The 27,477-nt window shown below is 62.5% G+C and overlaps 2 protein-coding genes across 4 annotated transcripts; one reads left to right on the plus strand and one right to left on the minus strand.

The window, feature by feature from the left end:
* Positions 1–687: 687 nt before the first annotated feature.
* Positions 688–9,957, minus strand: DNAJC27 (DnaJ heat shock protein family (Hsp40) member C27). 2 transcript variants are annotated; one of them, XM_062573319.1, is made up of 7 exons: positions 9,832–9,957; positions 7,979–8,061; positions 7,421–7,490; positions 6,044–6,208; positions 5,467–5,589; positions 4,694–4,854; positions 688–3,389 (listed from the first exon to the last, which is right to left on the minus strand). In XM_062573319.1, the coding sequence occupies exons 1-7, from the start codon at positions 9,916–9,918 to the stop codon at positions 3,257–3,259; spliced, it is 822 nt and encodes a 273-aa protein (XP_062429303.1). In that variant the 5' UTR covers positions 9,919–9,957; the 3' UTR covers positions 688–3,256. The 2 variants fall into 2 exon arrangements, with proteins under 2 accessions (XP_062429303.1, XP_062429304.1); XM_062573320.1 differs by lacking the exon at positions 9,832–9,957 and adding an exon at positions 8,517–8,716.
* Positions 9,958–13,927: 3,970 nt separating this feature from the next.
* Positions 13,928–27,425, plus strand: EFR3B (EFR3 homolog B). Of its 2 annotated transcripts, none has more exons than XM_062573321.1 (23): positions 13,928–13,990; positions 17,246–17,322; positions 17,438–17,565; positions 17,738–17,888; positions 18,570–18,691; positions 19,146–19,295; positions 19,668–19,802; positions 19,970–20,048; positions 20,446–20,581; positions 20,698–20,856; positions 21,309–21,420; positions 22,517–22,568; positions 22,703–22,875; positions 23,320–23,395; positions 23,854–24,015; positions 24,574–24,705; positions 24,814–24,881; positions 25,264–25,391; positions 25,518–25,609; positions 26,039–26,087; positions 26,253–26,359; positions 26,475–26,524; positions 26,656–27,425. In XM_062573321.1, the coding sequence occupies exons 1-23, from the start codon at positions 13,984–13,986 to the stop codon at positions 26,759–26,761; spliced, it is 2,451 nt and encodes an 816-aa protein (XP_062429305.1). In that variant the 5' UTR covers positions 13,928–13,983; the 3' UTR covers positions 26,762–27,425. The 2 variants fall into 2 exon arrangements, with proteins under 2 accessions (XP_062429305.1, XP_062429306.1); XM_062573322.1 differs by having other exon boundaries at positions 26,256–26,359.
* Positions 27,426–27,477: the final 52 nt, after the last annotated feature.

Here is a 27,477-nt window from a genome sequence, read left to right on the forward strand (position 1 = left end):
CCAGGCCAGAGATCCTCCTGTCCTCCCTGCCTGCCGGCTCCACCGACCGCTGAGAGGGGCAGCGTGCAGGCGCTTTGCAGGGATACCGAGGCTTTCCGACCCCAGAGGTCTTCGGAGAGAGCCCCTAGTTGCGTTTTGGGATGCAGAGTGAATTCCCGCTCTGGTTGGGATCTGTATCCTTGAGTCCTCACTGCAGGACGGATGCTTCAGCGGCAGGACTCGCTCCTCACACAAGGCAGGAAGGGGGGCCTGGATCGTGCCAGCCTTGGTAGGCGGCAGCAGGTCCAGCTGGGGAGTGCAGGGAGACAGATTTTGGAGCCCAGATGCAGGAAGGACGGGAGGAAGCACAGGACTGGCACTGATGCTGTGGAGGTACCTGTGCCCACAGCAAGGATGCAGCCACCCTTCTTCCTCTGCGCATTCACGGGTTCCCCCAGCAGAGCCGGGGAGGCCTGCAGGCCCCACCGCAGCGAGGTGCATCCCACATCGCCTCCCAGGCTGGTTCCTTCCCTTGCACCCTCAGCGCAGCTCCCACTCCTGCAGAGCTGAATCACAACCACCATCACTCTCGAGGGCAGTTCTTCACCACCAGCCTCAGCCAGACCCGGCTGGGGAGGAGAGAAATGAGTCAAAGGGCAATTAAACATTAACAGCAGGCAGTCATGGCGGGACGACAGCTCACAGGGCTTCCTTTGTTCCAAAGGGAGTTTAATTTATAAAAATAACACAACTTAGAAGGTCACTGGCATCACTAGACGTGACATGCGTGTGCAATCATCTCTAAACATCCGGTTAGCTCTGCGAACAGACAGGAAAAACCTCGGCCTGGCAGACAGAGTCACCTGAGGAGCAAACAGCATTTCTGCGAGGAGAGTCTGGGCACGGCACAACAGACCTGGAGAGCCCCTGCACGACAGGAACCGAGGAAGCATTTAAACTGCTCCAGGCACCGAGATCTCTCCCTCAGAGTAAAGTGCACCATTCAGCAGCAGGATTATTTACCCTCCTCAATGGGAAAGAAGTGCAGAAAAATGGGTTTGAAGCCAGAATCAAGTGGTTTCCTTCGCTAGACAAGTGGGGAGGTTTCCAGTGAACTCTGGAGTGCTATGAAGTGTCTACAACAAGATCCTCTGTTAGTGTAACTTGCTGCAGCTCCAGTGCCTGTCCTGCTATCTCCCCCAATACAGTTTTTAACGTATCTGGGAGGATAGAAAAAGCTATTTTAAACATTAACCTTTTGTAGCAACATCTCCCCTTGGATATTTCTACACTAGAGAAGCAAAGAGTGCTTCCCAGCAGGACAGCGTATCTTTACCTCCCAGCAACTTGGCATCAGAAACCGGGGAGAGATCGAAATGATGCTGGCTTCAAAGTTCCCTTAGTGCCTGCTGCCAAAAAGGGGGGAGGGGATCTATTATTGATTTCTAATACATTTTGAAAAGGCAATACAGTAAAGCTGCCTTGAAGTGAACGAAAATTGCACTGACCACAGGAGAAAATACTTCTGAATGGGATACACTGGGGCAGGACACACATACACACTCAGTGACTTTCAATAACTTAGTATCCTCCCTCTCTCTCTCTCTCTCTCTCTCTCTCTCTCTCTCACACACACACACACACACACACACACTCAGTGGCTTTCATCTCAAAACTTAGTGTTGGGTCCCTTCCTCACAAGCTCACATAGCAGTAAAGAAATATAACAGGATCCTGCTGAAATTGTGGGACCTAAAGGGATCTCCAATTTGCTCTCTCCTAGGAGCCTGGCAGCTCGGACTTCTCTCAGCATTGCCAACAGCCAGATCTCCAGCCTCCACACACACCGCTTCTTGGGGTGACCAGTGACGATCCCCTCTGCATCAACGTGAATATCCAGAGAAAACAGTGACTGTGTGTTTAGGACAGAGCGACCTGGACCTGTCTGCTGATAAGCGAGGCAGAAGCAGACCTGTAATCCTACCTGCAAAGCAGAGTGATACATCACTGCTGTGAGAAAACAGGGTTGGGAGAAAACATGCCCCCTCCATCACTTACCCACACTTGAGAGAGCCAAAAGGCCAATCAAGCAGGCAGGTGGACACGCACAGCCTCCTCGCACGGGTGGGGGTGCTGCATTTTTGGGGTTGCTGTTTTACACAGCCACTCCTAAAGCTTTCCCTCAGGGACGTAACTCACTGCTGGGTTTAGCCCCCTTCGAGCAGGTCTGCAGAGCTGGTGGCTGTGTACAAGGGCAAGCAGATCTGCAGTGTGGGTGAAGCCGGGGAGACGAGGCTGAGAGGAGGAAGAGCAGAGCTGACAGGAGGGGTGTGCAGCCATGCTAGGACCCGAACTACCTCCTCTGGGGCAGCACCTTCGTCCTGACTGCAAATAGCCAGGGCCACCTACGCTCAAGGACAACTCCCCCCCCAGAGCCAGTGTCACCTTACCTGGAGCTCATCAGCCTGGTGCGAACAGCTGGTAGAGGATCAGGGGAGAGGAAATGCATGGCTTGAGGGACTTTAGCCTTTGGAGCCTTCCATGCCGAGCCTAGCTCAGGGAAAGGGAAGGGAGCAGCGGCAGGAGACTCCACACTGTGATCAGGAGGTGGGTGCCCGGGGCAGAGCCTGAGTCCTGCGAAAGCCTGGCGAAGGGGACCGTTCTCGGCACCACGGCAGCCCGAAGAGGAAGGGGACAGGTCAGGGAGGAAGGGGAAGCCCCGAGGCCATCATACAGCCCCAGCCCTAAGCCTCCCTGGTCATGCGTGGTGTGAAGAGCAAACCCTGCGAGAGTCGGCTGCCTTGCCAGGCTTCTCACAGACCGAGAGCCAGTCCCAGGGCTGCTGCAGTCAGGCGAGCTACGGCCACAGAGCAAGGGGAGCACTTGCGCTGGGCTGCTGCAGGCAGCTCTCGCTCTGGCCATCTGCAGTGAGAAATGACACATTAGGGCTGCATGAATGAACCCCTCCAAGGCTGGCAGATCCTCGGGGGTGTAGCCTGGCCAAGAAGGCTGGAAACCTGCTGCTTTCAACACTGCTGCATTGCTCATGCTAACCACGACCTCAGGTCCCTTTCCCCTCCTCAGTTCTCTGCCCCCTTTGCGGCGCATCCCAAGCAGGAGGATGTCGGATGCAGTCCTGCTCCCAGGGCTGGCGCTGGGAGTCTGTGTCCATGCCAGCAGGAGGGCTGAGGAGGAGAGAGGCACCCCACAGATGTGCAAATGCCTCGAAGCTAGTGGGGACGAGGGGAAGGTTTCCAGTTTAAGGTAGCTCCTCTCCCTACTTGATGTTTTTGAGAAGCGCGGTCCGAGCGTTCACCACCGCTTTGAAGGCATCCTCGCTGCCGGGCGCCACGCACTTATCAGGGTGGAGCAGCACTGCCAGCTTCCGGTAGGCTTTGTTCACTTCATCCCTAGGAGATAAGACAGCAGTGAGGGGACCCAAGCAGCAGACAGCCCAGCTCAGCCTGGTCCTGCCTGCGAGAGCAGAGCAGGGCCAGGAACTGCCCCCTGCACTAAACACCCCTGAGCAGATGCTTCTGAGCACCTTCCTCACTGGCACTGAGAGTTTCAAGACTTACAGAGAGTAAGAGCAGACGCAAAGCACACAGGGCACTTCTCAGCACGGCGTGAGGAGGGGGAGAGCTCCTCTCAAGGCAAGTTCACCCTTTCCACCACGGCCGTGCAGGCACGAATGCCAGACACGTGCCTGTGACACATGCCAAGGTGTGCAGTGTCTCTATGGCACTATGAGGAGAGACAGTGTGGGGGCACAGGCACCCTGACTCAGCTTCGCATCAAACCGCCTACGCGCTCCAGGCAAAGGCATCACACATCACTTCAGCCCTCTAAGCCCTGGGCGTCTAGTCCAAGGCAGACACCTCGGCTCCGGCTACAGGCCACGGAGAGAGGGCGGCATCTCCAGAGGGAGGTGAGTCTGTCTGAGCTGGCGATCTCAGCACAAATTGCCTGGCAGAGCTGCCGATCTCTCCCCATGGATAAGAGGAGGCTGGAGGGAGGAACACCTACGAGGAAGGATGTATGAATCCTGAACGACCTATGTAATCCAAAGATCTGCTCTCCAGGCCCTCTAAAGTAGGTATTCCCCATGTGTCAGAGCGAGCAAAGAGAGGCACAACTTTGTGGGTTTGTTCAAGCTGCACAAGTCATACAGCAGAACTGGGAGATTCCGATCTCAGACCCAGGCAGTGACCAATTCCACCGGGCTAGTGGTCCTCTGAGGCAGACAAGGGAAAGCTCCTCTTCCGAGAGTACCGTTTCCAGGTGGAAGAACTGTAACATCAATCCCTTTTGGGTAACTTGGGCAGCAGCTTTATGGCAGCCTAAAAGCTTCTCCAGACCTGGAGAGCAAGGAGGATGGACCTAACATATCTGGCAGTGAGTGACCAGAGATGGCCTGGAGGAAAGATGTGTGGCTGGGCAGCTGGCAGGGCTGAAGATCTTTGGTTCATCACTCCTCCCTTGCCTTAAACCTGGCTTCTCTGTTAAAAGGGGAAATGCAGTGCTCCAGAGAGAGGGTTCTTTTGCCTTAACTCAGTTTTGTGGCTAGATACAAACAGCTTTTGCCTAGCTGATAGATAAACCAAGGTGAGCTTATCAGCAAGCACATTACTGAAAGATCACAGACCCAACCAGCCTGCAACTGCAGAAGCAGAGAGTTTACGGCTAGTCTAGTGAGTGCTGAAGACTCCCTCACCTTGTGGCTCCAGGTTTGACCCCCAGCATGTCCCAGCTGTCCTTGCTGTTGCGGATCCTGCGAATGGCATCTGCCTGCTCTTTGGTGAAGCCAACTCCCATGCTGGAAGGGGGACGCTTCCCGCCGTTGTCACACAGGTCGATGATGGCGGAGTAGAAGGTCTGTGGACACAGGGAGGAGTTAGTGAGAAAGGATCATCACCAAACCAGGGGCAGTGCCAGTGCCCCGAGTCCTCACTGCCCTCACTGACTGCTGGCTCATCACTGGACACAAGGGGGAGCATTTGTACAACAGCTGAACATCCACAGTCCATTCCCCACTGCCTGGGGTCATGGGCGGCTCGGATCCCCAAGGTAAGGGGACATCTGGTCCAGGCTAGGACCACAGGACAGGCTGAGGAAGAAGCCAGACCATCCCCAGGTGGCTCTGTGCTCATCTCACACCCATCCCAGCTCAGTGCTGGGCTTGAAGAGGCGAAGTGGGCATCTCTGCACCACATTCCCAGCAGAGCAAGAGGGATTGTCAGCTCAGAGCATCGCAATGCTAGGGCCAGCTTGGGACTGGGAGGACTAGCACTAACCTTGAGCTAAAAAGTTACGCTTTCTCAGGGCTGTGTTTCATTAGGAAGACACTTTTGAGACAGATGCCCAATAGGTTTTGTGGGATCCAGGCAGTTCCAGGATCCCCTGGGATCCAGGGGCCAGGATATTCTACCATCAAACCCAGTCTCGGTATTATTGCTCTGTACCCTCATCACCTTCATTCCAAATTACCTGGAACATCTCGTTGATCCCTTCTCCTGTTTGCGCTGAAGTCTCAAAATAAAGAAAGCCCCGACTCTCAGCCCAGAGCCGCCCCTCACTTTCATCCACGTTGCGGTGTTTGGTGCAGTCGATCTAGACCAGGATAAAAGGAGAGATCAGCGCACAGCCCGGGTCTGCAGTGACAGCTGAAGGAACACAGCTCTGAGGCTGACTGCGTAACAGCCAGTAAGGGGCCTGTCTGTTCAGAGAGGCTGTTTGTTTCTCTTGAAGGAATGGAGACAGCATGGAATGAAAGCACAGAAGACAAATGTAAAGGCCTCTGAAAGTCTGGTTAGTCCAGAGGTAGCACTGGCTCTACTGGATCCCTTCCTGACTCACATGTGGCTACAACGTTCTCGAAATCTTGCTGAGATGTAGTCTCCATTACTCCTCAAACACAGTTCTGGCTCTTAGAAAGCCTACCTAATTACCTAACAACGCTTCTTTTGCTGCAAATGCAGCTCAATAGCTTGGGCTTAAATTGGGAACACAATGAGCACAGAGGGATCAGGGTTGTGCAACAGCCCAGCTCCTCAGCATGGCCCACCTTGTTCGCACAGACAACGAAGACAATGTTCTCCATGTTCCCGTGGGGGCCCAGCTCCTGTTTCATCTCAGCCAGCCATGTATCCAGCGCGTCAAAAGACTCCTTTTGTCCGACATCGTAGACCAGGATGACCCCCTGCGTGTCCTTGTAGAACTCGTTCCTCACCTGCCAGGACAAACGCAGGGTGCTGGCACCAGCGACAGCCAGGCTGAGAGCACAGCCTGGCAGAAGAGCCTGGCCCCAGAAACCGGCCCTCAGGGCATCAGGCACAGAGACGGGTCATCGTTGTTGCCTGGCACCTGTGATAAAAAAGGCTCCTCTCTACACACACACAAGGGAGCACAACGGCAGGCAGGGAACCCCAACAACCCAGCCACAGAAAGAGCCCCTGCCCTGGTCCCCCCAGGGCTGTCCCAGGAGACCCAGCCACCCCGAGGGCCAGGGCTGACATCCACTGCCACAAGTCAGCAGAAGAGGATCTCCCAGACTGGCTATGGGATTCATTATGGGATGCAGGGGAAGAGCACTTTGCCACTGTACAAAATTTATTATGGGATACTAAGATGAGGAACTAAAGGCAGGGAAGAGTGGAACCAAGGTGGTTTGGGATGGAACAAGTGTGAGAAAACAGCAGAGTAAGGAGATAAAAGGGACCGGTCACCTGTAAAAGAGGGCTGATCACACACTTGTCTGGTCATGCCCTGCGCCTGATCAGTGTAGTCTGTCCTATCTTCTCGTTAAACTCCATTTCTAATCATTTTTCTGGGTGAAGGACTCTCTGTTCTGTGTGCATGTATGTGTGGGGGGGTCTGAGCTGGACCCCGGGTCACAGGGGCCTGTGTGCCTGGAGCGCAGCAACTGGAGAGATCGTAATGTCTTGGGGACAACTGAGGACACATCTGCACGCGTCTTTGCGAGGCAGCTGGGGAAGGTGAGGATCTGTGGCCAACTAGAGGCTGGACTGTGCATCGGAGCCCAGTTTCTGCAGGGACCCACAGCACGTCTGTCTGCACGTGTGCTGGTATGTCCGAGGGGTCTGCACCAGCAGCTGGGCTGGGGCTGTGAACCCTGGGAGCTCACACGTCCAAGTGCCAGCAACTGCAGGACTGGGGATCCCAGGGCAGCTCCTGGGATTACTGAGCCTAATCCCAATCACTGGAGGGATCTACCTTATATTTATGTACATATTTTCCGCTAACGGACCTTTACCCTCATCAGAGGCTGTTGGTGCTGTTTGGATTTGTGTGAGGGCTGAGTGTTTCTGTGTCAATCTGCTTCCAGCCATGTGTACAGGCAGATACGGGTGCCAAACGCTTTGGAAACGGGCAGGCTGGGGGCAGCCCTCTAGCGTGCTGCCAAGAGCCGGGTCTGCCTTACCTCGTAGAAGAACGGATGCCCCGCCATGTCAAAGATGTTCACTTTGATCTCTCGGTCTCTGACCTGCACTCTGAAAGGAGAGGTGGGAAACGCTCAAAAGGGCTCCGTGTCAGCCCTTGCGCAGGCTGTGCCCCCTAGGAACACCACCTGTCTCTGCTAACCCTTTGCAGAGAAAGAGCTGGGTGATCAGAGCCAGAAAATCAGAAAGCAGTTCTAAGCGCTAGGCTTTATTGGCCAGAAACCTGCTCCAGAGCCAGACAAAGAAGGCAGCACCAGCTCTGGACGTAATGTGGCAGCGGAGAGCTACGCCACCCAGAAGAAGGTGAAACGCAGATTATCCGACTGTCGCAGAAGCTGAGCGGCCCCAGCAGAGCCGGCCTGCGCGTGTCCGCCCCGCGCTCCTCGGCACGCCTGGCGCGGGGGCGCGCGGTCACCCCGGCACAGCAGGACGGAGGACAGCCTCGCTGCATCCCCTCTGCCCCTGCAGGGACCCGCGCCTGCTGTCTGCGGCCACGCGGCTCGCTCCGCGCCCCTTGCGATCCCTGCAGCAGTACTCACTTCGTGACGCCGTAGTCGATGCCAATAGTTGCCAGGTATTTGGGAACAAACCTCTTCTCACAGTAGCGCTTTATAATGCAGCTCTGGAAGAGAGGGAGAGCCTGAACAGGAGGACACTGTATTGTGGGACTGTGATTCACATTAATACTGGATTTGCCAACAGCCCCTAGCTGGCTGGATAGCTGCAGAGACATTAACTTTGCCCTTAGTCCTTAAACCAACCAATCAACCCGTCCACCTTTACTGAGAACAGTTTTCTTCCTGCCACAGAGAAAAAACAGGATTCCAGGCCCTGCCTGAGTGATGGTTATCCCTTGTCCGTCTGGGCAAGGAGACTCAGAGCACTGGGCCTGACCTGCAGGACAAATCCCCCTAAAGAGCTGAGGATTGCGCTCAGGTGACTGAGACGGAGGGACATCAGAGGTGGAGACAAGGACAAGCTGAATTAAGACACAGGGCTATGTGCAGCACCGCAAGTCACAGCAGACAGCTCTGTCGTGCACCTAAGGGAGGACCGCGCAGTTTGGGCATTTCTTACCTCAGACTCCCACAGAGCCAGATGGAGGCACATTCATTGCACTTCTTACAATGCAGATTCCAGAATTTAAAACTTGTCTTTGGAGATCAAAGGGGTGTGCCAAGAAACTCTGGTTTACTCCCCTAGAGAGCTGTTTAGTCCAGGGCCTGACAGGAGTCAGTTCCCAAAGGGTCACAAGGAACATTTTGGCAACCTGAGTGCTCCGCATAAGAAGTGCCTATGAGGTTGCACCAGGTCCCTCCAGCCTGTTCTGCCTCTGAACACGGCAGTGGCTCTTTCAGGAGAGCAAGAAAGCTAGCTGCTATCTGCAGTTCAGAGAAATGCCACACAGATGAATGTCGATCGCCACCTCTTTGCCCACTCACTCAGTTTTGCAAGATCCTTCTGGAGTTCCTCACAACCAGCAAGGCATTTATATGCCCCACGGGAGCCTTCCTGGTATCAACAGTTTAAAAGGACAAGATTTATTTCAAAAACAAAACTGGCAACTCTTCAGAGCAGAACCTGACTGGAAAGAGAAGTGGTGTCCTGGGGAGCAGCTGGGTCATTCACCACAGCACAGGGATGGTGGGCTCCTGATGAAACCCTGACTAAAGCCAAAGCTGGGGAATTAACAGTGGGGTCGACTCAGACCCCTCCTAGGCGCCCTTGGGGAGGGCTCTTGGGCCTAGATCCGTACCTCCTAAGCGCCGGCACTGAACCAAGGTGCCACTCTCGCCCTGCCTCTCTCTGAAGCAAGCAGACAGACAGGGACATCTCCAGAGGGGCGACTGAGACCTCCATAAGCCAACTCGTGCTCTGGCGGTGCCAACGGTTACGCAGTGCTAGCAGCCAGGGGCGAGCCTGGAGCAGGCACAGGCCCCGAGAGGGCCCCCGCCCTCCCGCCGGGGCGGTGCAGCACTCTCGGTCCCGCCGGGGCTCCGGCAGCACGGGGGGAAGCGGGCGCCCCGCTAAGAGCCACCACCTTGCAGCCCGCCATGACACCCACCAGGAAACCCCGCCCCAAAGCGCCCCGGCCCTTCCTCCGCCTCCCGTCCAATCAAAGCGCGTTCCCACGGCAAGTCCCGCCCACACCGCTGTCAATCACGCCGCCACACCCCCTCCTCGCCGGCTGAGTGGTGTGAGACGCGCACCACACAGCGCCGGGGCCTAGCGCGTGAAGCCGATTGGCTCCCGCGCCGCCGCAGTCCGGGGCGGCGGCCAATCCGCGGCCTCGCTGCCAGCGCGGCCGTTGCAGCGGAGCTCCCGATTGAGCCGCCGGGCTGTCGATCAGCGCCCGCCAGCCAATCCCGCCGCCGCCCGCCGCTGCCCTCACCTTGCCCACCTCCGCGTTGCCCATGGAGATGACTTTGATCCGCAGCGACTTGCGCGTCTCCTTCCGCTTCGGCACATTCGCCTCCATGGCGGGCCGGGACGAGCCCGCCCGCCGGTGCCGCCGACGCGGCGCGGAGGGCCGGGGCCGCCGCACCGCCGCGCCCCGCCGCCGCGCCGGGCCGCGCTCGCGCGAGGCTTCCGAACTCTCGCGAGACCTCGCCGGCCGGCGACCGCCTGGCGGGCGGGAGGGGCGGGGCCAGCGCGCGGGGCGGGGCCAGCGCGCGGGGCGGCTCTAACGGCCGTAACAGTTCGCCGGCGCGGGGAGGCGGTTGAGGCCCGGACGCCTGGGCCCTTGGGGCGCTGGTCGTGTGGGGGTTTGCGTGGCCCAGGAGCAGTGCAGCTAGAGCAGGGAAGTCCAGGATCGCATCTCCTGGCCCCTCGTGTGTGGAGATGTTGGCCCGCAGCCCTCTCCTGTTGGGGTCGGGCCTAGGCTGGGCTGAGGGGGTTGGGCTGGCAGCAGCTCGTGAGCTTTCTGCAGGGGTCTGGTTGCAAGAGAGGGGTTTGGTCTTGGTTAGGAGCTTTAGGGGTCGGTGTTGGATTGGTTCTCTGGGGGAAGTAATATCCCCTCCTGGAGGGGCCTCTCACGGAAGTGTTTTCTTTCGTTCTTCAGGGGAGGACAGTGCTGATTGCTGAGGTGGGAAGTGCGGTGCCTGACATAAGGCGGCACCAGAGCTGAGACCAGCTCTGGTGAGACCAACAGGTTTCAGCACCCTGCTACAGGGCCTGCCAGGCCTGGGTTGGGGTGCCTGCCCTGGGCCAATGCACCTGGCCATCCCCAGGGACCCTGGTTGCACATGACATCTTTAATTGCTCCTTGTTGCCTGTTGAGGACCTGGCAAGAAGGAGCAATGTTTGCATCACACCTGGAAGCAAGCCCCAAGGCACGGGGAGGAGGATGTGACAGCTCTGTGGCCACCCCTTCACCTAGCCTGGGTGTGAGGACTGTGAGCCAGGAGAACCCACAGATGCCAATCGGGATGTGTTCCCGCAGGGGATGGTTCATAAGGAGCCGTTTCTGGCATTTGAGTCCCCCTTCCCCGGTCTGGTCATGGCTGTGTCTTGGGGAGGAGATCCCCATGCAGCACCCACGTGGTTTGAGCATCCCTCTGGGGACTCAGAGCATCTCTCTCTCATGCGTGTGGGAAGGGTTTTCTCTAGCCAGGATTCCCTGAGCTTATTGATCTCACAGCATCCTGCTGAGAGCAGGTGTCTGGCTGTCAAGAGGTCCTGTCTGGAGTTGGGGATGGCAGAGCACTTCCATGGAAAGGTGGGGAAGGTGATTTTTATCTTACACTCATTGCTGCCCACATCCTGCCCACCACACGTGGGTGCCGGGGGTCTTGCCAGGGTCACTAATGTGCAATACGGATGAGGGATGCTGGCAGTTGAGTCACTGCAGCCTCTCCTGGCTTCCTCCTGAGCATTGATGAGGAGCTGCTTTTCACAGGTCTGTTATGTACCGTTTGGGATCTTCTGCCTCATTATCTCACCTCATAAATCTCCACCAGAAGTCCCAAGTCTCTGCATACTTCTGTTTCTCATCTCTGGGTGTTTTATGGCTCCAGCTCTGTTCTTCATCTTCTCGTCGCCTTATCTTTAGTTCTTCATCTTCCTGCTGTCTAGTTGTCTGATGAAACCAGGCACGCGATGCTCTGCGGCTGTTAAAGCCGGTTCCTTTAACCTTTTCTCTGCTCTTCTAATGCATTCCACGTGCAGATGTTTCCATTCATATGGATGTTAATATTTCTTACAAATCCACGGCCACATTCGCTGCTGTTTACGAACTGTGCTGCCTGCGGAGGGGTCCTCATGGAGAAGTGCTGTCTGGGAATCCAGGTCCACCCTGCGGGTTTAGGGAGGCCAGTAGATCCCTTTCCTGTTACTGGAGGGCCAGGAGGCGTTGCTGCTTTGAAGGAGGAACGCACCAGAAGGTCTGTTCCCTCTGCCGGTCTGCCTAGTGCTACGGATGTGGTAGAGGTTTGCTGCTGATTTTGGTGCCAACTCCATCTTCTTCCTAGCTTCTCCCCGTGTGGCAGAGGTGGCCTCCTGCGGTCAGCGTGGGAGATGGGCTTTGATTTGTTGCACGCTGCCACGCCAAGGCGCGCGTTGCCCGGATCATAGCGGAGCAAGAAAGGCGACCTCGGGGTGCTCCTCGTCCTCGTCCCCCCACCCTGTACCAGGCACGCGCAGGGAGCAGACCCTCGTGTAAGAAGCGGTGTGGAGGCGTGCAAGACATGCCGTGTCGCACGTGAGTGTGTGAGAACCGGCGGGGCACAAGAGGAGCTGTGCACACACATGAACCACCTGTCCTTGAGCATTGCACAAGCGGCGCAAGCATGTGTTGGTGCAAGGAGAGACACGAGCATGCAAAACTAGTGCAAACGCCCCACGGCCAAGTGCCGGTGTGCGGGAGCAGCCAGCGCTCGCCTCCCTGGGGCCGGGGCCTGCCCGGGAGAGCCGGCTGCGGCAGGGACGTGCGGCCCGGCCCGATCCCTGAGCCTCCGCAGCGGCAGCTCCGGCAGCTCCGTGGCCATGGAAACCGCCACAGCACAGCGAGGGGATATGAGGAAGGAGGGAGCAGAGGATTTAACTCTTCTCCTCCCTCGGCTTGTGCCAGAAATCGGGACGAACCACGTGTGGGAATGTGGCCAGGCCTCGCCCGTCCCGGTCGGAGCTGACAGCCAGGCCGTGCTGAGGGGCAGGATCCAACCCCAGGCATCGTGGGGATGCCCGGCACGAGCGTCCGTCCAGCATTCCTGCTTCCCAGGAGCGGGACGCTGCCCGGCTTCCCGGTGCATGGGAGGGTCCCGGCACGCCACCCTCTCCGCAGGCACCCCGGGGACGGGACAGGGTCTCGGCACTGGATACAGGAGATCCACCAAACTGGGTGCCCGGGAGGATATCCCAGGGGAGAGCAATCCGCTGGCCCAAGCCGGCAGCGAGCCGGCGGCCTCGGATCCCCACGCGCAGCGGTCCAAGGGTTTCTGGGCCGAGGGATTCGCTGGGTCCAGCTCTAGCCTTAGGCTCTTCCCTTGCGTCGTCTCTGCTGCCCGGGGAATCGGCAGGAGAGGCTCACTCCAGAAATGTGTTAATTAAAACGTGGTTTCCCTGCGAGGAGGAGTGTGAGCGGGCACCAGCTGCCGCCCCGTTGGGAAGCGAAAGGCTGCTCCGATGGGAGACTCTGTCCTCCGCGCCTGCCCGGCGAGGTCGCGGCTGGGAAAAAGCCGCGGAAGCGGTCCAAACCGAGAGGAAAAGGGGGAAAACAGGGTCAGCCCGGGGGGCGGGTAAGGCCTTTCAGCGGCCGTCCGCTTTGTGGCGCGGGTTCAAACCCCACAGCGGGAGCTTTCCAAGGCGCTGGGGGGCGGCGCGGGGCCGTGGGGCAGTGTGCCGAGCCGTGCCGAGCGGTGCAGCGTGCTGCACGGTGCCACGCTGCGCAATGCAGTGCATTGCCGTGCCGTGCCGTGCCATGCTGTGCCAGCCCGTGCCTGCTTTGCGACCAGCTGGGCTGGAGCGTTCGGGAGCCGATCCGGCCGGCAATGCAAATACCGAACGGCGAGCGCTGGATTTCCGAGGGGCAGGGGACAGGGCGGCTTGGGGCGGCGGCGGCGGCGCAGGAGGTCTCTCCGCTAGGGCTTGGGGTGCAAGAACGTCGCCGTGCGAGCGGCGCCGCGGCAGCTCGCGTGGGGAGGGGGGTGTTTCGGGGTGCGCGCCTGCAGAGCCGCACGGTCCCCCACGAGGAGAGCGCGGGGCCTGGGGTGCAGGGATGTGGGGTGCAGGGATGTGGGAGGTGCAGGGTGCAGGGTGGGATGCAGGGTGCAGGGGTGCGGGGGGTGTGGGGTGCAGAGTGCAGGGCCGGGGTGGGGTGCGGGGTGTGGGGTGCAGCGTTGTGCCCGGGCTGTGCGCATGGTGCACGGTGCCCGCCACCGTGGCCGCGCCGAGCCGAGCCGAGCCGAGCCGCGCCAGGCGGCCCCGGGGGCGGGGCGGGCGCTGCGGCCAGGCCGCCGGGAGGAGCCGCCGCTGCGTTGCCGCCCCCGCCCGGCGCGGGGGGCAGAGCCGAGCCGGGCCGAGCCGAGCCGGGGTAGCGGCAGCGGCCATGTACGGTGAGTACCCGCGCTGAGCCTGGCCGGTACCGGGGCCGGTACCTGCGGGGCCGGTGCGTGTGGGGCCGGGACCGGAGCCGGTACCAGGGCACTATGTGGGGCCGGTGCAAGGGGGGCCGGTACTGGAGCCATTACCACGGCACTATGTGGGGCTGGTGCATTTGGGGCCGGTACCAGAGCCGGAACCAGGGCATCGTGTGGGGCCGGTGCGTGTGGGGCCGGGACCGGGTAGATCCCAGAGCAGCGTGCGGGGCCGGTGCAGTGCGGGGCCGGGACCGGGGCCGGGACCGCGGCACCGTGCGGGGCCGGGCTGGTGCAGTGCGGAGCCGGTCCTGGGAGGCGGTACCGGGGCCCCCTGCAGGGCCGGTGCGTGGGGGGCCGGTACCGGCGCCTCGTGGCGGGGGGCCGGGCTGGTGCATGTGGGTCCGGTACCAGAGCGCGGTGCAGGACTGGCCCCTTCCGGGCCGTGCGTGTCCCCTGGTTCCTGGGGTCTCAGCCTGTCCAGGCAGCGGGTCCCCCCCCACCCCGTGTAGGGCTGTGTCCCCCCCGCGTGGGGCTGGGGGGACATTCGCTCCATGTGTGGGGCTGTGACCCCAATACGGGCTGTGTCCCCATCACCCCCCACTGGCTCTATGGGGCAGTGCCCCTTTCCCGGCCACCTTGCTCTGCCCATTCCCCCTCCCTCCGGTTTTTGGGGGTCACCCGCTCGTACAGGACCTATATGGGACCGCATATTGCAGGGGGGTCACCGCACCCCCCAGCATAGGGACCGTGTGCCCCGGGATCTCTCCCTGGCCGTGGGGCTGGTACCGTGCACGTAATGGGGCACAGCTGGCAGGCACAGCTGGCGGCCCCCCCCCCCCCGAAACGCGGGGTCAGCGGGTTGCCCTTAAGCCGCTCCGAATCCAGTGGGCTATTAAGCCCTCGCCACTTGAGCATCCTTTCCCGCGGACGCCGACGCGGGAGAGCCGCCCGTCCCGGGGGTCCCCCCAGCCCGGCTGGGGGTCCCTGAGCCGCGGGGCCGCTTCAGCCGAGCCTGCTCTTCGCCAGGTCACGGCGGGGAGGCGGGGGGCTTCGGGGAGCAGGGAGGCGGGCAGGGTGCTAGCAGGGTGCTGGCTTCAGAGCCGGGATTTAGGTGGGGGGGGGGGGGGGAGGGAAGGCGACCGGGCGTGGGGAAAGCGGGGAGCGAGGAGCAGCGGGAAGGGAAGTGCCGGCAGGACGCCCGGCTTCCTCTCCTCCGTGGCCGACGTTGAGTCATCCAGGTCTCCCGGCTGGTGTTTTTCCACCCACAAAACGAGGAAGGGGGGGGACGGTGCCCGCCGGCGGCGGCAGCTCCCTTCACCCCCGGCCCCTCTGCCGGGGTCAGCGCATCCTCGCCCTGCTTGTCCGTCTGGTGCCGGCAACGCTCCGTGCCGGCGGCGCAGGGTGCCCTTTGCAGGAACCAGCCGGCGCCTTTTCCATCTGAGCCGCCTCCATGTCGCTGCTGATTTATTTACTTATATATATATATTTATTTATTTGGGGGGGGCGATTTCTTCTTGGTCGCTTGGCTCGAGGGGCTGCGATGTGCTCGGCGGCTCCGGTCGCCCCTCGAGCCTGCCGTTCCCCTCCGGGCACACGTCTTGGGAGCTGCTGATCCCGGCGTGAAAGCCGCAGCCGGTTCCCCCGGCGGTTGGGAAGCTCTCGGGGGGATCCTCGGGATGAGAGGCGCGTTAGGCTGCGTGCGGGATTATCAGTAGCTTTTTAATTTTTTAACCGTCTCTCAGCCAGCGTGAAGGATCGGGCGGCGAGCGGGAGCTGGCGGCTTGGCAGCGCAGGAAGCGGTGCCGATCGGAGCGCGGCCGGCTGGGATGCACGGCTCCGCGGCCCCGCGTTTTCCAACGCGCTGCCTCCTCCCGCGCTGCCAGCGCAGCAGGTTCCCTTTTCTCGGAGTGGGAAACGAGGCCTTTTGGGCGCTGGCGAGGCTCCGGCGAGCTGCCAGGCTCGTGGTCGCGCCGCTTCTCGCGCTGAATCGGCACCGCGGGACTGGATGGCTCAGCAGGGAAACGAGAAATGCAATTAAGATTTTTTTTTTCCTCCTCTCTTTTAGTTAAAAAGCTCAGGGAAAAAAAAAAACAAATGCTCTGCAAATTAATCCGGCGCCCTTGTTGGAGGAAAAGGCGCCGGTGCTGGCGGTGCCGAGGACTTTCCGCAGCTCCAGAGCTTTATTTCCAAAGTGGATTCAGAGGAGCCTGCGTGATGTTCGGCACCCGCACCCGGCGGGTGCACTGCGCCGCTGTGGTTTATTTTCCCATCCGCAGCCGTGGTTCCAAGTGATTCCATGCTCAGTCTCGCTGCCACTCCGGAGCTTTCCAGGCCCCGACCCCGGGGTGGCCGCTGGCCCCGACGCCCCGTTGGGCTCTTTTAAACATGATTAGAGGGATCGGGATGGCTTAAAGGGCAGCTTTGGCAGTGCAGGGAGCCGCGCGGATTTGCATCGGGATCTACCCTGGCTGCTGGCAGGGGAACGCAGGGAAGTCGGGTGACGCTGCAGCGGTTTTGCTGCCACTTTTCCTCGGTGCTAAAATCCGTGGCAGCAGCTTGGAGGATGCACCTGAGCCAGCCCTTCCCCTTGGCGCCGGGCTTTTTCCCGTGGGGAAAAGCTCGCGGGGAGGCGGCAGTCTGCGAGCGGAGCCGCCTTCGCCGCCTGCCTCCATGTCCCTCCCTCCTCCCTGCTCCTTCCCTTGATTTTATTTCCTTTTCCCCCCTTTTTCCCGTGGCCCCAGGTGCCCTGCTCCAGGCCGTAGGAGCCAAGGGACTCCGGGCCGACTCGAATAGCGCGGGATGACATTTCTCACGTCTGACGGGGAGATTTTTGTCCTGAATTAGGTTGCGCTAAGCCACTTAGGGAAAGGCGTCTGCTGGGCTCGGGGCGCGTGCCGGAGTGCTCCCGGAGTGCCCTTCCTGGGATGCTAGGTTTAATGAGAGTTTTGGCGTGATTTAATTAAGATTTATTTGCAATCAGTCCGAGTGCCCTTATTAAGTAAATTCCAGGCCTCGGATAATACGGCCGTAAGCTTTCCCCTTGCCGTGTTTATTGCTGAGCTGTAATTAAAACGGGGAAAGGGAAGGGGATTAACGAGGAAAGACCCAAGGGCAGAGCAGTGATGCGAACGGGAGCCGAGCTGGGCCCGCGCACCGTTCTCGGCTCCGGCGGGCCGGTTTCTTGCCCGTTTTCCATACCGGGAAGCTGCTGACCCGGACCTCCCCTCGCAGGCGTGTGCGGCTGCTGCGGCGCCCTGCGGCCCCGCTACAAGCGGCTGGTGGACAACATCTTCCCCGAGGACCCGGAGGTAAGCGCCGCCCCGCCGGGATGTTCCGCTCCCGCCCCGCCGGGATGCTCCGCTCCCGCCCCGCCGGCCGCTCGGCGTTTTCCCCGAAGCCCCGTGGCGAGCGGCTCTCTCGCAGGACGGGCTGGTGAAGACCAACATGGAGAAGCTGACGTTTTACGCCCTGTCCGCCCCAGAGAAGCTGGACCGCATCGGCGCCTACCTCTCCGAGCGCCTCATCAGGGACGTGAGCCGACACCGCTACGGGTAAAGCGCCGGCGCGGCTGCCCAGTCCGGCTGCGGAAGGGGCCCGGCCCCGAAACGGAGGTCCTTCCCCGCCGCCGGCCCTGGCCCCGGGAGGGGGGATGCAAAATCCCTTGGGGGCTCGCGGGGCGGAGGCCGCTGCCGCGGGGTGACCCGCGCCGCCTCCGCTCCCCAGGTACGTGTGCATCGCCATGGAGGCGCTGGACCAGCTCCTCATGGCCTGCCACTGCCAGAGCATCAACCTCTTCGTGGAGAGCTTCCTGAAGATGGTGGCCAAGCTGCTGGAGTCGGAGAAGCCCAACCTGCAGATCCTGGGCACCAACTCGGTGAGCGGCCGCGGGAGGCGCCGGGACGGGGTCCCCCCGCCCCCCGCATCCCGTAGGGGAAGGGTTTGGGCTCGGACGCCCTGTTCCCCCCCTCTTCGGGGCGGGGGTGGTTTGAGGGCTGGGCGGCACTTTTGGGGCGGCGCGGGAGGCGATCCCCGCGGGTTTCGGGGGCTGTCATCGAGCACCCGTCCCCGGGGCTCTGGGAGGAGCTGAGGCTCCTTCGGGCAGGAGGGATGCGGGCGGGAGCGCGCTGCCGCGGCAGGAATTTGGGGCAGCGTGAAGCTCCTTCCCGGGGCTGGAGGCTGGGCAGCCGCCCCGCTGCGGGTGAATTTGCAGCTTGACGTCACTGCCGTTGTGGGTTTTTTGTTGTTGTTGTTGTTTTTTTTGTCATTTTTCCTCCTCTGATCAACGTCGGGCTTTAATTTAAGCAGCTCTTCTCCCTCCTTCGCGCTCGCCTCCTGATGTATTTACGTCTGGTGTATTTATAGACGGCCGCGTTTCCGCGTCGCCGAAGCCAGCCGGGCTCCCCGCGCGGCCCGGCCGCGTTTCGCCGGCGCGGAGCACGGCAGCCCCGCGTCCCCCGCTCCGGAGAGCGGCTTTCGCCCCTCCCTTTGCTTTCCCTGGCTCGCGGCTCACCCCCTCTCCCCGCCCTCATCATCCCTCTTTTTCCACCTCTCCCAGTTCGTGAAGTTTGCCAACATCGAGGAGGACACGCCGTCGTATCACCGGAGCTACGACTTCTTCGTGTCGCGCTTCAGCGAGATGTGCCACTCCAGCCACGACGACCCGGACGTCCGCACCAAGTGAGCGGCGCGGCGCGGCACGGCACGGCGCGGGAAAACCTGCCTTCTGGCACCGCCGGCTCCCAGCTGCTTCTCCGCTGCCGCCCGGCCTCGAAGCGATTATTTGGGGGTTTTTCTTTTCTTCCCCCCTTTTCTCAAATTGCTCTTTCTTCTCCCTCTAGCAAAATTAGACTTATTTGTATATTTATTTTACAGCTGCACTGTGTGCACTACTCTTCTTTTTTCTTTTTTTTTCTTTTTTTTTCCTCCTGGAGGGAAAAATAATCGCCAAGCAGGAGTGTCGCTCCCGGCCCGCCGGGCCCCGAGCTGCCAAGAGGGGCATCGCCCTCCTTCGGGGCCTGCTTGCACGGCCGCCTCCGAGCGGGTGCATGTATAAACATAAAAGAACACGTTCCACGTATACATACGTATTTATTTATATGGGTAAAGATCGCTGCGTCACTTGGTTCCCCAGGATCCGGATGTCGGGCATTAAAGGCCTGCAAGGCGTGGTGAGGAAGACGGTGAACGACGAGCTCCAGGCGAACATCTGGGACCCGCAGCACATGGACAAAATCGTGCCCTCGCTGCTCTTCAACCTGCAGCACGCCGAGGAGGCCGAAAGGTGAGCGCCGGCCGCCGCGCGCCCGCACCTCGCACTGGGACGAGGGGAAAAAACGAAACAAAACAGGAAAAAAAGCTGTGGCCCTGCAGCTCGAGGGTGCTGAGCTGCCGCCGAGCCGGCTGAACCCCCCCTCGCCTGCCGCACAGGGTCCCCGCTGCCCAAACGCTGTTCCAGCTCTTAGCTTAAAGCCCGCCGGGATGAACCTCGGGAGCCGAAACGCGCCGTCGCGCCGCATCCCTGGGGCGGAACGGGGTGGGGGGGGGGAGGAGGGGGAAATTCCCCTTGGGATTTCCCAGGGAAAATCCCCGGCACGTGTGCCCCCCGCGCCGCCGCCCGGGCCGGCGGGCACTGAGCCCCGCTGCCCCGCCGCAGCCGCTCGCCCTCGCCGCTGCAAGCCACCGAGAAGGAGAAGGAGAGCCCCGCGGAGCTGGCGGAGCGCTGCCTGCGGGAGCTGCTGGGCCGGGCGGCGTACGGCAACATCAAGAACGCCATCAAGCCCGTCCTCATGTAAGTCCCGTCCTGCCGGGGGGCCCGCTCCGCCGCGCGGCCCACCGCGGGGAAACCGAGGCACGGAGAAACGGCCGGGCGGTTGCTGCCGGGCCGCGGCTCCCGCGGGCTTCGGGGTGCGGAGCGCCGACGGACGCTGTGCCCCTTCCCGGCGCCGCCTCTGCCAGCCACCTGGATAACCACGCGCTGTGGGAGCCCAAGACCTTCGCCATCCGCTGCTTCAAGATCATCATGTACTCGATCCAGGTGGGCGGCCGGCAGCGGGCTCGGACCCCCGCCCTGCCCTCGGCGGCCCCCGGCCCCGCTTCCCTGGGGTCTCCGGCTCCGCGCCGCCGTCCCGCCTGGCTCCTGCTCCGCGCAGCCCCTCTGCGGCTCCGCTCGGGGCGCGGGGCTGGGGGGGGGACGCCGACGCGCGCAGGCAGCAGCCCGTCGTCCTCCCCGCTCTCGTTTCGTGTTTCTTCTCCCCTCCACGGCGCGATCGGGTTTTGTAAAATGCTGCGAGCGCCCGTTTGGAGCGCGGGGCCGCCGCCGCACCGCAGGGCCCTATGGAAGCACGGAGGTGCCGGGAAAACCCCGGCAAAAGCCCAAGCCCCGCGCGCGTCCGCGGCGGGAACCGGCGCCGACGCCGCTGCTCTGCCTGCAGCCGCAGCACTCGCACCTGGTGATCCAGCAGCTCCTGGGGCACCTGGACGCCAACAGCAAGAGCGCGGCCACGGTGCGCGCCGGCATCGTGGAGGTGCTCTCCGAGGCGGCCGTCATCGCCGCCTCCGGCTCCGTGGGTAAGCCCGCGCCGCCCTCCCCTCGCCCTTCCCTCCGGCCGCCGTGCCGCGAGCGCCGGCGGCGGCCGCCGGCCCGCTAAGCTCGCCGCGCGCCGCCCGCCCTGCCGCCGGCCCAGGCCCCACGGTGCTCGAGGTGTTCAACACGCTGCTGCGGCAGCTGCGGCTCAGCATCGACTACGCCCTCACCGGCAGCTACGACGGCGGCGCCGGCGGCGCCAGGAGCATCAAGGAGCACGAGGAGAGGATGTTCCAGGAGGCCGTCATCAAGACCATAGGTGCGGCGCGCCCGCGGGAAAGCGGACCCCCCTCCCGGGCCCGTCCCCCGCGCCCCGCCGGGGGGGAAGCCGCCGTTTCTCCGCGGCGGCCCGTTATCGGCAGGTGGCATCGCAGCCCCGGCTGCGGCGAGCCGCCTCCGCGTTTCTGCCGGGGATGCGCAGCCCAGGGAAGGGGGAGGAGGAGGAGGAGGAGGAGGAGAGGGCAGGCGGGAGCAGAGCCCGCGGCGCACGGCGGGGACGCACCGTCCCGTCCCCCCGCCCCGGGAAGCAGCGGACGGAGCGCGGGCGCCGCTCGCCGCCGCAGCGGGGTTTGGAGGAGGGGAAAAGGCGTTTTGCGGGGCCCCTCTTGCCTGGATTTTCCCAGGGGTTTCACACGCTGGCAGGAGAAGCAGCCGGCGGGCGGCAGCTCCAGCTGCGCCCCGCACGCTGCCCGCGCGCTCTCATGCCCGCAGGGTCCTTCGCCAGCACGCTGCCCACCTACCAGCGCTCCGAGGTGATGCTCTTCATCATGAGCAAGGTGCCGCTGCCCTCCCTGCACCAGGCCATGGAGGCCGGCAAAGCCGGGTGAGGACAGATGCTTTCCCTCCCCTCCGCCCTGCGGCGCGGGCTGCCTCGTGCCCGGCGAGGGCAGCGCGGTCCCGCCGTGCCCGGGGCCGCAGCCCGGGGCTGCTCCTTCCGGGCCAGGGTAGGAGGCGGGTGCGTTTTTGGACGGGCCGAGTATTTGCCAGGCCCTTCCCCTGGAGCCGGAGGGAAGGAGAGCGATGCCAGATCCCAGTTGAAAATGCTTTGCTGTCCGGCGGTGTGAAATGCTGGAGCGTCGCGGGGAGAAGGGCGGCACGGGCAGCGAGGCTGCGGGGGGCACCGCCGCTCCGCTTGGGGCCCCCCCAGGCGATTTGGCCGTCCGCAGCTTGGTCCTGGGGCTTCGCCCAAAATCAGTAGGGAGGAAAGGATAAAAATCGCCCTGCGAGGGAGGAGCAGCCGCTCTCGTTGCTGCCTCTGAGCCGCGTCAAAGCTTTTACCGGCACCAAGTGGGAGCCAGTGCTGGAGGAAGGGCAGGAAAACACCCAAACAGCAGAATTGCCGGAGAAGTGTGGGAGCGGCGCAGGAGCGCGCTGTTTGGAGCGAGGGTGACGGCGCTGAGACACGGAGGGAAAGCGGCAAACAGACTGGCGAGCTATATTTATCCCCAGAGCGCGGTCAGGCTGTTCCCACTTGTCGGTGACGGGAGAGAGACTTTGCCGGCTGCCGGGAGACGCGCCGCGAGCCGGCAGCGATCCCTGCCGCCCGCTCTGCCTCGCGCTCCCGCCGGGGCAGTTCCCCGGCGCCCGGATTCGCTCCTGGTTCGCGTGAACCTTTTCTCCGCGTCAGGCTGCGTGCGCCTGCTTTTCGGTTTGTGGGCTCGCAAGCTCGCTCCGGGAGAGCTTTCTAAGCCCTAGCTGAGGCCGTGTGAAGGACGGGTCTTATTCCGGTTTCTGGTGCGGGGCGAATGCAAAACGCAGCATCGCTGCCGGCTCTTACGCCCGAGTCCCTTGCAGCGCGGCCGAGTGCCGCGGTGGCTCGCGGGGAGCCCTTTCCGAGGCGTTTCCACCCTTTGGGTGTGGAGGGAGGGTTGGTTTGTTTTCCCCTGGGTTTTACCCTTCGTTTCTTCTCTCTCCCGCAGTGAGAACCGGAATCGGCTGACGCAGATAATGCTCTTGAAGTCCCTCCTCCAGGTACGGACACGTCGCCGTCCCTGCGTCCAGGGAGCCTGAGCCACGTGGTCTTCTCTGCCCCATTTCTGTGTTGTGTTTTAACCCCCCCCCCAGTGGCATGGTCATGTTGTCCTCCTTCCTCCTTGGTGCTGCAGGTCTCCTTGGGCTTTCAGTGCAGCAACATGCTCACGGCGCTTCCCAGCTCCTTCCTGGACAGGCTGCTCTCTGCTGCCCTCATGGAAGATGCTGAGATCCGCCTCTTCGTCCTTGAGATCCTCATCAGCTTCATCGACCGCCATGGGAACCGCCACAAGTTCTCCACCATCAGGTATCTCCCAGCATCTCAAGCATCACCTCCTTGGTGGCTTCATTGGCCACATTGCATCCCCACGGGCCGGCCACCGTGCCGGTGCTGGCTTTAGCTAGCCGTGCTCTGGAGAGGATCAAAGCTGGATCCTAAGGCCACTGTAATCCCAGATGAAGATATCTCCATGGGGTTTGATGCGGTCCTGCTAATCCATTTTGCTTGTATGTTTTTGTTGTCAATTTGGCTTAGTATTTCCGAGCACCACCAATGTGAAATCCCATGGTGACTTGGCTCGGTAGTCCTGGATGTCTAAGTTGCTCAGCTGGGTTTTAAAACCTACTGTTGGCTTCCTGCCTCAGTTATAGCTTGTTCCCAGGCGGCAGCTCTGCAAGCTGGTGGAGATGTGTGGGAAGCCTGCGTCCTCCCTGTGTTGGTCTCTGAGCTTCCCTTGGCCTTTCCTTGCAGCACCATCAGCGATATCTCCGTGCTGAAGCTGAAAGTGGACAAGTGCTCGCGCCAAGACACCGTCTTCATGAAGAAGGTAGTGCCGGGGCCTGGGGTCGAGCCGCCTGTGCCTCAGTTTCCTCAAATCACGTGGGACAGGAGGAGTCTCATGGTGCCCCTAAACCTGGGGAGGTCCCCAGGAAAAGCTGGTGGGATTTCATCTCTATCAGTGCTTAATACTTGGAGTCCCCCTAAGCCTGCCTTTTTCCCCAAGGAATGACTACTCCTCTTTCCCCTCTTCCAAACTTTTCCAGAGGTGGTTCAGACCCCTCTGGCACTAAAGCCCCTTGCGGTGCCTCGAGGCTTCATTTCCCTGCTGTGCTCCAAGCTGCACCTTCTTGGCAGCTTTTCCACCAGGAGTGTCCTTTCCCGGGCTCTGCTCCCTGCTGCATGGATGGGCCCTGCGGCTTTTCCTTCTCCCTGCGGCGCTGGTGAAGGTGGCAGTGCTCAGAGCAGTTGCTCGCGAGGTGACCGCCTGCCTCCCCATCCCTGCAGCATGCCCAGCAGCTCTACCGCCACATCTACCTGACCTGCAAGGAGGAGAGCAACATGCAGGCTCACTACGAGGCTCTCTACAGCATGCTGGTGCTCATCAGCATTGAGTTGGCTAACGAGGAGGTCGTGGTGGACCTCATCCGCCTGGTGCTGGCGGTGCAGGTAGGCTCGTGATGGAGTCAGGCTGAGCACCTATGGGGTGCATGGACCACAGCTGGACAGGGTCTCCCATGGGAGCTCATAAAGAGTGTTAATGAAGTGGGCTTGGAGATTTGCCTTAACGTGGCTGAGGGCTGGAGGTGGCCTTGCAGCATCTGAGGACTGGAGGTGGCCTTGTGGTGGTGATACTGGCCAGGGACAGCAGCCTGCAGCGAGGTGCTGAGCCAGTGTTGGAGGCCTGGCAGGGATTTTACACCAGTTTTGGAGTCTGGGCATCTGCCTGAGTTGTGCTGGTGATGATGGTGATGGAGGAAGTGAAGAAGCCTCTGGGAGGGGGGTTATTTTGCAGTCAGGGCTCTGAGACAGGAGGATGCAAGTGCATCCCCTGCTCCCAGCTTCTTCTCTCCCCCCCCCCACCCCCGAGTCATGTCATGCAGTGGGATGGGGTCAGCACAGTGGAGAGAGACCCAGGTCACCCCGGGGACTTCCAGAACAACATAGTGGGATCCCACCTGGCACCTTGGCCATGCCCGCCCTACGGGCTCTATGTCCCCACTGCAGGAGATCGCCCAGATCAACGAGGACAACCTGCCGACGTACAACCGCTGTGCGCTCTACGCCCTCGGCGCAGCCTACCTGAACCTCATCAGCCAGCTCACCACCGTGCCCACCTTCTGCCAGCACATCCACGAGGTGCGTGGGCCGAGTGAGGGCGCGGGGACGGAGCTGTGTCCGTGACCGCGCCGGGCTGCTCCGGCTGGCCGCGGGGGCTGAACTCGGCTCCCCGCTTCCTTTTCGCAGGTCATCCAGATGCGGCAGAAGGAGGCTCCGTATCTGCTCCCCGAGGACGTGTTTGTGGAGAGACCCAGGTAAGAGGCTCCGCTGGGAAGCGCCAGCTCCTGCTGACCGGTGCCAAGGGACAGGCAGCCCCGAGAGCGCGGCTGCTGCCGGGATTAGCAGCCCTTAGCGTGCCCGCGGCTGCCTCCTCTCCCGTTCGGGGTCAGAGCTCCGCGGCCGAGCGCGGGCTCGACCCGGCTCCATCGCGACGGCTCGGGGCTGACTGAGCGAGGGCTTTTCTGGTTCTCTCTGCTTCTCTCTCTGAGCTGCTGGGGCGTGGGGACCGGCTGGAGCCAAGCGAAGCCGTGCGAGCCCCCCGTTCCTGCCCCCGCAGGGGCTGGCCGTCCCCTCACCCCCGGCGCGGTTTCGGGAGAGGTGCCGCCGTCCCCGCTGGCGTTTCCTCCTTCCCCGTAGGCTGAGCAGGAGCCTGGACCGCCTCGGCCCCGAGGTCTTCTTCCGGCAGAGCAAGATCAGTGAGGTGCTGGGGGGCAGCGGCTACAACTCGGACCGGCTCAGCACGCCCTACGTCCCCCAGCTGACGGGTACGCGCCCGCCCGGGGCGCCCCGGGGCGGGGGACGCCGGCCCCCGAGCGCCGGCCTGTGGGCAGAGCCCTCCTCCGGGGAGGGCGGCTGCGCTCAGCTCCCGCGCCCTGCGCCTTCCTCCGCAGACGAGGATCGCCTCTCCAAGAGGAAGAGCATCGGTGAGACCATCTCCCTGCAGGTCGAGGTGGAGTCGAGGAACAGCCCCGAGCGAGAGGAGGTACCGGGGCAGCAGCGTCCCCTCGGCCCCGCGCGCTTGAGCCCTCTCTAATTTTCCCCCTGGCTGCGTGGACAAGCCCCCGCTACCCCCGTCCGTGTCCGTGCCAGTCCCAGCGCGCCCAGCATGCCGCCGTCAGCCCCCAGCGCGGGAGGAAGGGTCTCACGCCACCGCTTGCCTGGCAAATCTTCCTTTTTCCGTGTACGCGCGCGCTGTAGCAACGGGAGCCGCTGGGGAGCGGTGCGGGGTAATGCGGCCTGGAGAAGCGCGTGGGCAGAGCCCGGGCTCCCGGGAAAGGCGTCCCTGCTCCCTGGCGATGGGCACGAAGAGGGCGCCGGGCGCTGGGGCGGGCGAGCCGAGCTCCCCGCGGGCGAAGCGCGCTGTCGGCCCCGCCGTGCCTCCAGCCTCGGCGGCTTTCTCCCCTTCCTCCAGCGAGCCCCGGCGGAGGAGATCACCTACGAGACGCTGAAGAAGGCGATAGGTGAGCGATGGAGCCGCTGGTGGGTGCCCTCGCCCCCGCGGCCGTGCGTGCGCCCGTGGTCGTGCGCGCGCCTGGAGATGTGCCCGCTCCCGCGGCCGTGCCCGCTCCCGCGCCCCTTCCTCCCGGGCCGGGCCGCGGATGCCAGCCCCGCTCCCCGTGCTTCAGCAGACGGCGTCGCCGTGGAGGAGCAGGAGCGGGAGCGGAGGCGGCAGGTGGTGGAGAAGTTCCAGAAAGCCCCCTTCGAGGAGATCGCCGCCCACTGCGGCGCCCGGGTGAGTCGGGGCCGCCGCGGTGCCCCCCGCCGCCGCGCCCCCCGCCGCCGCGCGCCCCGCCGCTCCGCCTCGGCCCGGGCCGCCCCCCGCCACGGCCGCCCTCCCTCTCTTGCAGGCGACGCTGCTGCAGAGCAAGCTCAACCAGATCTTCGAGATCACCATCCGGTGAGCCGCGGCACCGCCGGCAGCCTCCCCTTTGCCCGCCTGCTTGCGGGACCGCCTCGCCCTGGCGCTTTTCCCGCGCCGGGGCTGCTCCAAACCCCCGTAACGCTTCCTTCCCTCTGTGCCGGCTCCAGGCCACCGCCGAGCCCCTCCGGCACCATCACGGCCGCCTACGGCCAGCCGCAGAACCACTCCGTCCCCGTGTACGAGATGAAGTTCCCGGACCTGTGCGTGTACTGAGGGCGGCCGCCGCGGGATGCCAGGGGCCGCTGCGGGATGCCGGGGGCCGCTGCGGGATGCCGGGGAGGATTTTGGTGCCGGAGGAGGGGGGGAGGAAGCCGACTGGCAGCTCTGACCTCCCTCCTCCTCCTCCTCCTCCTCCGCGTTGCTCCTTGGCCGGGGGGGGCCGTTCCCTTTGGGCGCGCGGGGACGCGGCCGGCCCCTCCTGGCGCAATGCCGAAGGCGGTTCGTGGAGGAATCCCGGGCCGTGTCCCCGCAGCCCGCTGCGCTCCCGAGGATGAGGCCGGGTGCGGGCCGCCGGCAGCATCCCGCTAGGCGGTAGGGAATTCCCGCCGGCCGTTAGGATCCGCCTCCGCAAGCGAGAAAAGCAGAGTTTGCTCAAGTGGCTATTTTTTTTTTAATTAAATGAAAAGCACTAAGAACTGTAGCAAAATGCAGTAGGAGAAGCTACGTCACCCCCCAACACCCCGAGTGGCGGGGGCGCGGGAGGCGCCTTGGGTCTCCGGCCCCCGCGCTGCACCTGTGACCGCCACCGCGCCGGCGCCTTTAGTTTAGACGCTCGCGGCTGTACGTGCTCCGCCGGGTATTTCTCCGGAGGTGGCTTGCACGCCGGCGCTGCGGCGCCGAACGCACCGTCGAATAAACGTCCGTGTCGCCCTGCTAAGCGCCTCCGGTCTGGCTGCGCCACGGGGGCTGCTCCCGGGGCGGGAATGGGC

Source organism: Rhea pennata, chromosome 3 (assembly GCF_028389875.1).
Source record: "Rhea pennata isolate bPtePen1 chromosome 3, bPtePen1.pri, whole genome shotgun sequence".
NCBI classification, from domain to species: domain Eukaryota; kingdom Metazoa; phylum Chordata; class Aves; order Rheiformes; family Rheidae; genus Rhea; species Rhea pennata.

What these genes read in the sequence shown, in the direction of transcription:
- DNAJC27 (XM_062573319.1), bottom strand. Translation starts at nt 9,918, where the DNA reads ATGGAGGCGAATGTGCCGAAGCGGAAGGAGACGCGCAAGTCGCTGCGG. An exon ending in ATCGACTACGGCGTCACGAA is followed by an intron (nt 7,491 to 7,978) that starts GTGAGTACTGCT and finishes CTCTCCTTTCAG; the next exon opens with AGTGCAGGTCAGAGACCGAG. An exon ending in TCGTTGTCTGTGCGAACAAG is followed by an intron (nt 5,590 to 6,043) that starts GTGGGCCATGCT and finishes ATCCTGGTCTAG; the next exon opens with ATCGACTGCACCAAACACCG.
- EFR3B (XM_062573321.1), top strand. An exon ending in GTGAGCCGACACCGCTACGG is followed by an intron (nt 17,566 to 17,737) that starts GTAAAGCGCCGG and finishes TCCGCTCCCCAG; the next exon opens with GTACGTGTGCATCGCCATGG. An exon ending in GCCATCAAGCCCGTCCTCAT is followed by an intron (nt 19,803 to 19,969) that starts GTAAGTCCCGTC and finishes CGCCTCTGCCAG; the next exon opens with CCACCTGGATAACCACGCGC.